This window comes from Cryptomeria japonica, chromosome 1 (assembly GCF_030272615.1).
Source record: "Cryptomeria japonica chromosome 1, Sugi_1.0, whole genome shotgun sequence".
NCBI lineage: Eukaryota > Viridiplantae > Streptophyta > Pinopsida > Cupressales > Cupressaceae > Cryptomeria > Cryptomeria japonica.
Window position 1 is genome coordinate 244,469,757 of NC_081405.1, and position 14,154 is coordinate 244,483,910.

At 32.8% G+C, this 14,154-nt stretch overlaps 1 protein-coding gene across 3 annotated transcripts in view; it reads left to right on the forward strand.

The window, feature by feature from the left end:
* The window catches only part of LOC131032348 (photosynthetic NDH subunit of lumenal location 1, chloroplastic), a 109,988-nt gene extending 99,815 nt beyond the window's left edge, over nucleotides 1-10,173 (forward strand). For all 3 annotated transcript variants that reach the window (XM_057963294.2, XM_057963292.2, XM_057963293.2), the window contains one exon: nucleotides 9,821-10,173. In XM_057963294.2, the coding sequence (XP_057819277.1) occupies nucleotides 9,821-9,844 (24 nt within the window). In that variant the 3' untranslated portion in view covers nucleotides 9,845-10,173. The remainder of the gene's footprint in view (nucleotides 1-9,820) is intronic.
* Nucleotides 10,174-14,154: the final 3,981 nt, after the last annotated feature.

Genomic DNA, 14,154 nt, shown 5'->3' on the forward strand with positions numbered 1-14,154 from the left:
TTGTCCTATTCTTTAATCTTCTCCATTGTTGCAATTCCCTCTTTCTTATCCCCAACCTCTACAACTTCACTTCTTCTCTATTATTGCGTGCCATCATTAAGGCACATTATTGTGATATTTCCTCTTTCTTCTTCACCTAAATACATAACTTCACTTGCAAATAAATTATCATCAGAAGAATAATGAGACTCAAACTTACCTATTTTCTTTTCCTCCCATATAGTTTCCATCTTTTTTTCATCTCCCTCGTGCACTTTTCCTTGTATTTCCTAATAACTTGCTTCATCCTCCACATCATATTAATCTCAACTATAGATCTTTTCCTTCTCTTCTCAAGCATAGAAATTCCTAAAACCCATCCTATGACAAACTTCATACTTTTCCTCTTCGACATTTCTTTAAACACTTTGTTCCTCTCAGCGCTCAATTGCTTAGGACTCCTCACACACTTGCAACAATTCTGTTGAGCCTCTGTAATGTCCCCACTTTGAAATAGAATTTAATAATAAAAAATAATAAAATATAAATATTAAAAATTGAAATGAATATTAATCTTGATTATATTTAATGATTAAAATTAATCTACACTAGTTGATTATATTATACACCAATTTAAATAAATATGAAAGTATTTGTACTAACCAACAAAAGTGAATATTAACAAAATTGAACATTAACAAAAGTAAATCAAGTGCTAATTAAACAAAGCATGTAACCGATCCACCAAGGGTCACGACTTTGTGGACGCAAGCATAGTTTGGAGGAGGACATGACCCTCATTTAAGCCACGTCTCTTCCCAAGGATCAGGGCTGCTGGAGGATTAAAAAAGAGAGACAACGATACTTCTCACAAGGGAGATAGAAGGAAGGAATGGTCAAGTCTGCCAGCAAGGAAAAAAGACGGGAATCTATATTATCTGGCAGCCAGTGATCTGATCAGATCAGAATTGTTATTAAGTTACAGGCAGTAACATCCTTGCTTGGGTGGTATGCATGGGGATGTTCTTATTACGTATGCATAATATATGAACCCTGACAATGTTTTTATGCAGAATTTAGTAGTAATATTAATATAAAATAGTAATATAAAATATTAATACGTATGACAGTCATATTTAATATCATATATAGCGGCATGTCAGATCTGTCCGACTTTACTACCATTAGATAGACTAATAATTAGTGTTTAGGCAATGGTAGTGTTAATAATTTATAAAATAGGTAAAATTATTTGATTCATTTATTTATGTATATATGTAGATATAATGTTTGATCAGATAAAATGTTTGATCTAGACAAAAAACAATATTAGATTTTAAAATCACTATAATAATGGAATTACTTAAAAATATTTCTGCCATTACTACGAGTAACTAAGGAGATGTGATGGACTTGTTTTGAAGAGGGGCAGTCTAAATCCAGTCAATAGGTTGTTTCCCAAGAGACGGTGGGGATCAACGACCCGAGAACCTTGAGGACAAGGTCCAAAATGGGATAAGGGCTTGGATCTGCAAATTTTGAGAGAAGCCTATTGAAATTGGTATCAAAGCACTTGGCAACATAGTCATTCTCTTCCTCTTAGACTAGAGTAATGCAAGGGTTAAAGGTCATAATTGTTTAAGTTAATCAACTTAAATTAATTAATGAACAATTTACTTATCAACCAATCAAATCAATAGAATATGGAATGACACACATTTGATTATTTTTGTTGAGCCAGTTTCTTATTTTAACTAATCTAAGTCATATTGAAATAAGATTAATTATGATTAAACAGGGGACATTATAGCCTCTCAAACAACTCTATCGCTTCAAACTCCACCCTCAGATCTTAGTGTCAGACTACCTCACATTTTGTGCTTTTTCTGCACACTTAGGAACACTGGCTTTGTAGGGAGACTTTTGTTGAATATTTTGTCATTGATGTCAAAACTAGTCAACGATTTTCTTAATTAGTGGCAATCATATTTTATCTATGCTATTGTTTGGTGAAATAAATATCATCTACTAGATGTGGTAATTTAGTGAGGCGATATGGTATTATTCTTAGTGTATGACAGTTGCAGGTTTCTGTATACTCTGACAGTTTCAGACTTTGATTCTTGGCGGCACATTAATTTATTTATCATTCTTGAGCGACAATAGATTCTTCGTTTGACTATGAGTTGGGTGGCTTATCCCCGACAACGGTCGTGTAAAGTCAGCATTAAAAAGGGAATCATTTTGAATTCTAAAGTAATTGATAAATACCTCAAACGTTCCTTCCTTGTTTAGAGTTTATAGAGATAAGCATGTATGTTGCATGTTAAACTTTTCAAGATTATTTTTCTGCTATTAATCACTGCCTTCATTTTTTTATGTGGGATATATTTTGGTTGTCTTTTCAACTTGCTGTAGATAAGAAGTCAAGAACTATTTCAGCGAGATGTGTGTAATTTTTGTATGGTGATTGAAGTACTCAGTGTATTATGAAAAGTGTTAATAAGTTTCAGTGCATTTGAGTTTGTGTGAAAACTGAAGTTGGTGCTTCGAGGAGAGTTGGTGCTCACTTATGTAATCTAGGTTGGTGCCTATTTCGTGAATGAAAGCTATTGATCTAGCTGTGATTTTTTACCCAAAAAGGTTTTCCATGTGAAATTTGGTGTTCTCCTTGTTGATGTTTGTTCTCTCTATTCTATCTCTTTGTTTATGTGGTTTCATGTGTTTAAAAGTCCAAAATATTAATTCAAACCCCCCTCTCAATATTTTCTGAGTGTTTTTCGATTGGTATCAGAGCAGAGTTCCTTCGAAAAAGAGCTTTCAAATGCTTGGAGGTTGATTCTGATTGCACACATGGGTTCTCATGAAGAGCATATTGATGACGAAGAAGAAGTGGATTTTGAAGAAGAGCTAGTAAGTGCTCGAAGTGAAATCAAGAGACTTAGAAAGACAAATCAGAACTTGAAGTTGTTACTACAAGAAGAGAATGAGAGGAAAACCAAGACATCTCATGCTCTTGCTGAAGCAAAAAAATTGATAGTTGATTTGAAGGTTCGGGTTGAAGAAGCAAAAAAAAGAGAAGAAGAAATTACAAATCAGCTTAAGCTCAAGGAAGAAAACTGTGAGAGACTTGAAGCTGAAATTGTTTCACTTAGAAAGATAAATATTTGACACAATTGAATCATGAGAAGATAACTCAGGAAATTTTTATGTCCTTGGATAATGCCACTATCTCACAAAAATCATCTACTGATAAAGGTGGAGCTGGTCTTGAAGAAGGTTAAAGTTCTAAGTCTACAAAAGAAGAACAATAGAAGACCGATGTGGACAACACAAATGATTCACCATAAAAAATCAGCAATAATGCTTTCAAAAGGCCTCCTATCTCAAGGCAGACACTTATGGACAGGTTTAATAAGTCTTTCATTTATGGTTATTATTTCTCTTGAAATTGTTTAGGACACAAGGCAATCAATTGTAGAGTGTTTGCAAGAAATGATTTCAGGCTTACGAGTAGGAACTCTTTTGCTTCTTTGAGGAACTACAATGTTATATGTTATAAATGTAATAACTTTGGTCACACTACAAAATCTTGTAGAAGTGGTATGGCGGATTTCTCTAAGTAGAACGATGGTGTAGGAGCACCCTAGGTTTAGTAGGTTCAAAATTGGCATTTTGGTTTTGTTTGAGTTCTTAGTATGTAATAAGGTCTAAGAAGACCATTTTAAATGTGTCGGTGTCTAAGTTAGGTCATTAGGTGAGTGGAAGTGTCTAGTTATTAAAAATGTCAATGTTGCAAATGTTGTCAAACTACACAATGTGGAATATGAAGGGGCACTATTGCACGAAGTGGGAAATTGAACAGTTGTAATTTGAAAGGTAGTTAGTTGTTGAGGATTTGTTGAAAAAGGTTTAAAAAAGGCCTTGTATGGTCAAGATCAAAGGGGGGGTTTGATGTTTTGTAAAGATTGGAAGCAATAAAATTCTATTTTCCTGCATTTTTTGAATGTTTCTTTGTTGTTTTCTTGATGGGTACGGATATGTACGACATTTGTACAACCTGAACATGGTATGGTTGGAAAGATAAATGAGTTACCTTTCAATTGGTTTTGGTTTGGTTGAATTTCATTAAGTTTGGAGAAAGTTATGACAATTTTAGTGCAGGCTGCCTGGAACTCTACCTAGGGTTACCGATTTTGGGAAAAACGACATAACTCACTTGTCCACCATTGGATCTTGATGCAAATTGGTGGAAATGTCTATCTTAGGATTATATACAATCTTACTGAAGCGATTTCCTTAATTGTTTGTTTTGCAAAAGTTATGAATGACTATTTGACTGATATCTTCATGTACTAGGCCAAGAAACCATGAAAGGAGTGGCAAATTGTACAAAGGAAGTTTGGAAATGCATTGTTGGCAAGTGAAACATGGCATTGGATGTGTAAAGACCCTGTAAGGACTAGGAGGTGGTTGGAAGATCTCTGGAGACCTATTTGTGGTGATGCCCTAGAGCACTAGGTACCAATTTAGCCCTTTTAGGCCTAATTGGTAGAAGGATAGTCAATTTTTTAAGCATTTTGTACAAAGTAACCTACCTTGATTTTGAGATGTTGATTAAAGCCCAAAAGGGTATTTGAAACAAGTTTCCTTTCCTATAGATCATGTCTTCTCCACAAGTTACGTCCAAAAAGTCATGTTTGAAAGGCTACTAGCAAGAATGAGGGTTTGTGAAGGAAAACCCACCATTGGTTGTTTGTGGGATTGAAGTATTTGATTATTTGTGAATGTTCTGAAGTTGTCTACCCCCTTCTCTGCATCAAACAAGAAGGTTGAAAATGTTGAGACATGGACCAGCTAGGACTCGAACCTAGGACCTTCCATACGCTGTTGGAGTGCTCTACCACTAAGCTACTAGCCCCTCTTGGACAAGTCCATCGTTAGTCCGGGTGTGGCTTATTTCCAACACCAACACCCCCCTTAAACCACACCTCTCATGTGCTTGGGTCTCCTAACCTGGACCTGGCTATGATACCATGTTGAGACATGGACCAGCTAGAACTTGAACCTAGGACCTTCCATACTCTGCTGGAGTGCTCTACCACTAAGCTACTGGCCCCTCTTGGACCAGTCCATCGTCAGTCTGAGCGTGGCTTATTTCCAACACCAACAAAAAAAAGAGGACAAAGAAAAGGAGGTTACTAAGGTTTGAAGGAAGAAGGAGAAATAATTTATAGTTGAATCCTTGATTGTGCAAATAGACTTTCATGCACAAATTGAAAAAGACATATGGTATATAGATAGTGATTGTTCTAGTCATATGATTGGAGACAAGAAAAAAAAATTCACTCTCAAAAGGACTAATGGAGGTAAGGTAAGATTTGGTGGCGATACATCTACAAAAATCAAAGGTAAAGGTACACTTGTTTTGGATGATGGTGAGACCAAAGTTGAGAATGTTTTAGTTTGAAACACAATCTATTAAGTGTGAGTCTATTGTGTGATCAAGGACACACTTTACTTTTCAATTCAAATTGTTGTGAAATCTATAAATATGATAAACATATTGTTGATGCAAGCAGGGCTGCTAATAATCTATACATTCTTGATGATATTAGAAGTGAGAAGTTGGGATTGATATCACTCCATCTTTGAATTATTTTTTTGACTCAAGGGGAGTTTTCATTGTCATATTCTTTTAGCCCCATGTCAGTTATGTAGGTTGGTTTCAGTCATTGATTTCAAAAGGGAAGTAGTGAGTTAGGGGGAGCAACAATTTTTTTTAAGAGCAATTTTGGTTTCAGATGGAGTTGCCATCAATGACAAAGGGGGAGATTGTTCAAGAAGTTGGGAGTGATATCACTCCATCTTTGAATTGTTGATTTGACTCGAGGGGAGTTTTCATTGTCATATTCTTTTAGCCCCATGTCAGTTATGTAGGTTGGATTCAATCATTGATGTCAAAAGGGGAGTAGTGAGTTAGGGGGAGCAACATTATTTTTTAAGAGCAATTTTGGTTTCAGATGGAGTTGCCATCAATGACAAAGGGGGAGATTGTTGAATATTTTGTCATTGATGTCAAAACTAGTTAACAATTTTCTTAATTAGTGGGAATTATATTTTATTCGTGCTATTGTTTGATGAAATAAATATTATTTGTTGGATGTGGTAATTTAGTGAGCTGATATGATATTATTCTTAATGTATGATGGTTGTAGGTGTTTGTATACTCTAACAATTTTAGACTTTGATTCTTGGTGACACGTTAATTTATTTATCCTTCTTGAGCAACTGCAGATTCTCCCTTTGACAGTGAGTGGAGCAGCTTATTCATGACGACAGTTGTGTAATGTCAACATTAAAAGGGAATCGTTTTGAGTTCTAAAGTAATTGATAAATACCTTGGTCCTTCCTTCCTTGTTTAGAGTTTATGGAGACAAGCATGTATGCAGTATGTTAAGCTTTTCAAGATTATTTTTCTGTTGTTAATCGTTGTCTTCAGTTTTGGTGTGGGATATATTTTGGTTGTCTTTTCAACTTGTTGCTGATAATAAGTCAAGAACTATTTTAGTGGGAGGTGTGTAATTTTTGTATGGTTATTGAAGTGCTTAGTGTATTATGAAAAGTGTTAATGAATTTTAGTGCATTCAAGTTTGTGTCAAAACTGAAGTTGGTGTGTCAATTGAACGAAGTTGGTTCTTTGAGGAGAGTTGGTGCTCTCTATGAGTTGAGCTCACTAATGTAATCTGGGTTGGTGCCCATTTCGTGAATGAAAGCTATTGATCTATCATGGTTTCTTACTTGAAAGGGTTTTCCACGTGAAATTTGGTGTTCTCCTTGTTGGTGTTCTATCTCTTTGTTTATGTGGTTTCATGTGCTTAAAAGTTCAAAATACTAATTCACCCCTCCCCCCACCTCCCTCCTTCTCAGTATTTTCTGTGTGCTTTTCAACCTTCCCTATCAAGCTCCCACATTTAAACTAGATTTTTTCTTGAATAAAAATGCTGCAAATCAGCAAACAACTTGAAATAATAAGTTCCAAACAAGAATCTTCTTCTATTCCAATTTAAGGAATTGGCTTCAATTCAACCTTGAAACAAAAATTGATTTCAAGAACTAGAATATACAATAACATGGGCTGCATTACGTCAAATATTTCTACACTTTTGGAGATGGCAAAAATTAAGTTTAATGGCAGCTTCACTTGCAAACAAACTTGAGGTCTTCCCCTACCACCCAACTACAACTTTAACACTTTTTTTTCCCAATCCTCCAACTAGCTCTCCCTTTCTCAATCTCTCCCACTCCTTGCAAACTCCAAACTTGAAAAATTCTAAGTATGGGGTTGTTTTGTTGAAAGGTGTAGTTGCCAATAACTAGACTAGTTACCATAAACTTAGATTTTGTAACCTTTCCAAATGCTACACCAAAAAAAGAGAAGACTACTCACAAACTTAGAAACTTGCCTAAATTGCTCAATAGTGCCTTGTCATCTCCGCCCACCAACCTCATGCTAACAATAGGAGTCAACTAGGACACCAACTTAACTTATCAGGACCCGAAAATAGAAAAAGCAGATCCACTCATTCTTGGGTGCTCACATTGAATGTCTATCATTAAAGGAAAGAATGTGTGAGTTATGGCAAGTTGTAACTCCCAAAATCCATGCCAAGAAAGGCATATTTTAATATTTGCCTAAAAATTACCTCCAAAATGAATTCAAATTACAATAAAGTTGCAACATTGACCAAAATGTTTATTAAAATATTTGGCCTTATTGCTTCAAATTATTCACCTGCAACATTTATTCAATTAACTATAAGAAATTAAAAATAAAACATATTTTTGGTTGATGAGGATAGCCTCTACACCATGGATGCTCCTACATCAGAAATCTAGCCAAATTCTCCCATGGAAAGTTCATCGTTATGGTAAAACAATTCAAACAACCAACCAATTTATTGTTGATGAAGTTATGAGTGCTTCCTTAGTCTTTCAACATTTTCTCCTTCTCTTTTAAAGAAAATCATTGTCTCAAGGGTTTGGGTGGTGTTATCAAATATAAGATTTTCCTTTGTTTCTAAATTTCTTCAAGATTTAATGAATTGTGTTCTTTAAGATGGTTTTTTCGAAACCCTAGTCCTTTCTAGCCTTTATGTGCAACAAAGATTTAACTAGTTTTGACTGTTCCATTCATTCAAGGTTCATAACGCAAACTCAAATTGCAAACAATAAATTTTCATTTGGGAAATCACAAATTAGTAGCAAATATTCGAATATCAACAGTTTATGATTATTACTAGACTATGTATGATCAATTTTTGAATGTTGATTTTCATACTAGAAAAACAATGGTTAGCATATTCCTCGTGAAATTAGAATGGGCATTGGGTTCATAAAGTTTTGGCCTTATGTAACACTAAACCATTTTCTTTGTGGCCATTAATGCATGTTATTTGCAAAAGTAGATGGGAACTGTTGACATCACTTGAGGCTCATCTCCCATTAGCGGGAAAAAAAAAATCAACCCAATTATTTTTTAAAATAATGAGAGGTTCATGTAGTTTGCAATCCATATACTTTAGTGATTGACAATCTTGTTTGAGTGGAAATGACAACTTCTTCATTATCAATATCCAACATAGTCTTTCTTAACAAAGGGGAGATTCCAACGAATTTCGGAGCTTACACTATGCCATAGGAGGTTTGCCAACTTTTGAAACATTGGAAGGAAGAAGATAAAGGTTTGGGGTCTATCACTTGATCTTGGATAGATCTTAGCATGAATTCAATTGCCAACTAATCCAATTTACATTATTGATTAGGTTGTGATGATCATCAAGATGTCGAAGCCATAAACAATCCTCAGAGGGTTGATATGTAAATTGACTAAATTATTTGAAAAAGCGTTTGTGTACAAGCAATAAGTGACTCCATAAACAAATCACATCATGAATGCTATTTGCTCAAATTTGTCTAGAGATGTCCACGAAATGCTTTCAGGCATTCAAACTACTTCTCATTGTAGATTGAATACTACATAGGCAAATGTATATGTTAGTTCATGAGAGTCACTTTGATTGAAGTCAGTAGTAATCATTTTAGTATGTCAGCACTGATGGTTGATTTAGATCCTCTCCACCAACTTAAGTAAATTGTTGAAATTCTTTCTATTTTTCTTGAAGATTTTGATAGTATTAAGACAACAAATATAGCATATTGACCCTTAGGCTCATAGGCTCAAGATTCCTGACATTTGGGTCCTATCAAATTACATAGGTGCTACCCATAGAATGTCATCATTGCCATGTGAGTGCATAAATTGGTAAGTTCTTTATTCATTTTTTGGCATATAGTGGGAGTAGTAATGGAAAAAAGGTTAAAAAATAAGAGGTAATGATATATATAAAAAATAAGGGGTAAAAAAATTTGAATTTCCATAAATTTACATGTCCTTAACATGTTTGTTGCCCAAATCCTTCAATCTTGCATTCTTACCAACCCATGTCAAATAAGAAGTACAACCAATGGTCTAGTATGAAATATTGACAAATATTTCCTACTTTGTTATTTTTTGGGTTATGTGCTTTTCATACCATCCATATAAATTCTCTTTGGAGTATTGGAAATTGTCTATGCTAGAATTTGTATGTCAAAACAAGGGTAGTTTCAAGCTAGTTGAAGCATTATGTAATATTTACTTATAGCATAATATTAACTTTAATGCTCAATATAAAAAAGACTCTCTTTTATGTTGCAAATAATGAAATGCTGAAATTCTTAGAGAAGTATATCAATGTTTGATTCATTCCCTCAATTATGTTTGTGTTAATTGTGACAGGAAAAAGCTACATGCTCGAAGTAGGTACATTGGAACGTCGTTGGAAGAATATGGAAGACACAATGCAAACTATATCAAATTCCTTTACATTATTTGATGTCTAATATTACATTTAATATCCACCTTTAGCCAAAACATTGTTTAATAACATACTCATGAATTGTTTTTGACATAATGGAATAAAACTATTTTTAAGATGCTTCTTAGGGTGAAGAAAATAAAATTCCCCACAAAATTTGTCAAGCATTACATAGGTATTATTTGAACCCATTAAAAAAAAATAGTTATCTTATAACAATGGTTTGACCATAAGCTCAAAGAACTTGTTTTATATATTAACTTTTTGTATTCAATATTACAATGTTTTTTTTTTTTTGGCAAAATACTGTGAGGACACAAATTATGTGTAAGCAAACATACCTATTGAAACAAGTCAAGAACATGAATTTACATGATTAAGGGTTATAATCTAAGCTTTCTACTATTGTTCTTGTTCGTATTAATCTCTTAGTATTGTGCACTAGGGCATATAACATGTTCTCACCAGTTATGTTGGAGCACCAGAGCAAGGTCAACAATATTCTCTCCCAATACTATAACAAAAAGTGATTTCAATTTTATATTTAAAAATAAGTGGCAATTTCTTGGATTAGCTTGTATGCTATGGAATGTCTTTCATCCAAATGTGATGAGCATCACAAGGTTGTTAATAGATGGCTAACCAACATAATCAAAGTTGATTTCACATATATCAAGTGCACTTCACTTTTCTTTTATTGCTTTACATTGGCAATTAAAAAAAGGGTGTGTAGTGGCTAGTCTCATTTTAATATGTTAATAAACTAGCTGATTTCATTAAGTTTGATGTCAATAGTTGTTATGATAAATTTAAAAATTAGTTCAGTTAGTTAATTGATGTGTTAGCAGAAAGGTTGTTATATGTATATATACTAGAAACTATTGACGATTTCAATTAGTTTAGTTATAATAATATACACAACAATTCAATAGAAGCAAATGAAACAAAGATTGTCATAAATGTTATTAATAAGATCATTTGCAATGACTTACCTATATGACTTTGAGAATAAAGTATCCTCAACACAATCTTGGTACATTGCTTCAGGTTAGAAATATCACTCAAAAAATGATTAGTAAAGATAACAAATATATCTTATTGGTCTTTCACCCTTAAGATCAATATCATATAAAAACTCCTAGATTCTTAAACATAAAAAGAAAAAATTAAAGTTAGCATGTAATTGTAACAAGTTATTTGATCTCAAAAACTTTTTCATCTCTCGAAAACTATGTGTCTCAAATAATTGCATGAGTTAACCTTTGCCAAATTTAACTTGTTCATATGGCATTGTGTGGAGAAAACATGGTGTCTTTCAACTCAACATGAAAAAGAGAGATTTCATGGTTTGTGTTGTTGGCACCTTGCACATTTGAAAACTAGGCCAACTCTAGTAAATGTCACTATATCAAATTGGCAATTTTATTAATTATCAAAATTAGACTCTCATAATTATGGTATTCTTAGATTGTAACATTTGTTAGCATGAATATTACTTTCAAGTTTAACATTGCAAATCATTTATGATTATAAAAGATTGCATATTGAAAACATCATGTGTGAATTGTTGGGATATAAATGAACTTGAATTTATTGTGATTGGGAAAAATAATGTCGAGCTTGGTCCCTAATGTATTAACAATGAATTTCTGTATACATAATTGTTTGGGTCGAAAAATCAAATTTGTTCTCCAATATATTCTTAATTGACTAAATAGTGAAATAAAAACACACTCTCATATTTTGTTTCAATTATGACCAAGGAATGCATCCTTTTATTCAATCATATGTATGTGTTGACAAATGGACAACAAAGTTGCCCATCTAAATAGTTTTGTAAATTAAAAATTTATGTGTCTTGGAATCTTCATCAAATTTTACTTGTATGTTTAAGGTATATTTTAGAACATTACACAAGAAAATTCTAAAGAAGTGTTGTTGAAAAAGTAGTTAAAATAAAGTTGGCATTTATAATTATGCTAATTTCAAGGTTTACATTGTTGCATTTCCCTATTCTTTTGTCATTTTGCCAAACAATTGTCTATTGCTCTATACTCTTAAAACAATTGTGATATTTTAAAACAATTGTGATATTTTGTATGTATAACTAAATTGAGGATAACACTTACAAGGGATTAAAAAAAATCCATATCCTTTTAACAAATGAGAGAAAGCTATCATAGATTTTATGTTCCAACTGTTTCATGAAGCTCATTAGAAAGGATTCAATTATGCCAAAAGAGGAGCATCCTATCTTATGTGTTGCACTAGCTTGCTTTCTAAAACTAACAATGGATAGTTTGCAAGAACATTTAAATAAAAGGGAATGTGTAATGGAGTTAATATTGATAATGTTATTGTAAGTGAAACTACATGAGGATTTTTCATGACTCTTTTCCTAAGCTATTTAGTAATTATATAGGCAATTTCTCTTATGGTGCAACTAGACATGCTTACTTTTCTTGTTTTGATAAGTGGAGGTTGCCTTACAATGCTTAATTCTTGGTGTAATCTAGTTTTCTCATTTGCAATGAAACATCATGTTTTAACTTTTTCAATAACCAAGGAAAGAGGGAAAAATTACCCCGTGATAGATGATTTCATTCATTGATTATGCTTTAATTCAACTACATAAAATTCTAACGTTTTTCTATTTACTTATTGAGAATTGCAAAAAGGGATAGAAATAAACAATATTATTGATTCATAGTTGAGAGCTTTTGCATCAATATTTCAATCAACACTTTGTGGCCTATCATTAAGATGAAGAGAAATGTTGATTGTAAAAGTACTCACACAATTAACATTCGAAAGCATTCTAGTTTACTATTAAGTGCTATGGAAATATTATGTCTCTATTAGTATTGTTGTCAATCAGTCTTGGTTGTGCATAGATAGGTTATTAAAACTAGGTAATTCATATTGAGAAATATATTTTTTAATAGGTTATTAAATAAGGTTGTGAGTCACTTTACAAACCTACATTTCTTTCTCAAAAGAAATTGCTACTAGAAACCTGAAGAATGTTGTGTAATGCCAACTTTGAGCACTTTACCTTTCACCAATATGGCAATGCAAAGTTTCCCTTCATTGGTTGAGTTTAACTGTTTTGACATAGTTTGATCGCTTGGAATTATCTTGCTAAGAAAATGTGATATTGATATTCATTTCTAGGCCTAGGTATTTTAAGAATGTCACAAGAATTTAGCTTTTAGGATTCCATTATAGCACTTGCAATTATATCCTTGAAAACACTTGTGATCAAAGGTAAGTTTTTGCATTGCAAGCAGTATCACCAAAAATCTATGATGTTGCATTCATTACATGAAGAACTTCTATTAGGTTGGACAAATTTGAATAAAATGTGTTTGATGTTTCAAATGGGTTTGAAATTTAACCTTCTAGACATTCCTACCTAAGGTCTTCATTATAAAGCATCAACCAAGATTCTCTATTTGAAAATGTAGTATCCATATAAATAAGTACTATGCCATATTGTTGTGATTGTACTACAAATTTAAAAGTTTCAATAAGAACGACTCAAGTTATTGATAATTCACTGCATCTCATTTCAATGTAGTTATCTACTTATTATTGGCCTAGGAACATTATGACTTGTTAATCTTTATTTTGGTTGTCTTAGTTACATTAAATGCTAGTATGATCCTATTTGATTGGGTGATGTACATTCTTTCCTATTTTTGAGATTCTTGAAATCCGAATTCCTTTCAAGCTACATTGACTCGAAAGTCTAAATTATCTAAGAGATTTCATATCCGAATAATAAGACATTTGAGTTAAAATGAAAGAAGGTAGGTCTTGTGTATCATTCTTTAACCCTTCACCCTTGATCTTTGAAGGAAAAAATATAGACATATGTGGTGTGTGTGAAGTGTAGTATAAGTCAAATGAAACATACAAACATTCATGTAATCAAAGATGTTGACTTAGGATGCATATTATCACATAGGTGGCTTAGGCAAAATGGAAGAATATGAATTGCACAATTTGGTGTTCAAGCATTTTAAGCCCAACCCTTGATCTTAAAAACAAAAAAAAATAGTATCCTTATTCAAACTAAAATTTAAGATTCAATTTACAATGTAGAGAAAACATAAACATCTTAGTCACATGTCACCATATGATTAAATAGGGAGAAAAGTCCTACAAATTATATTTTGTGTTTTAACCTTGGCCATTGATCTTAAAAGTATCAACCTAGACCTTCATATTTTTGTATAACTTGTTTGTTGGA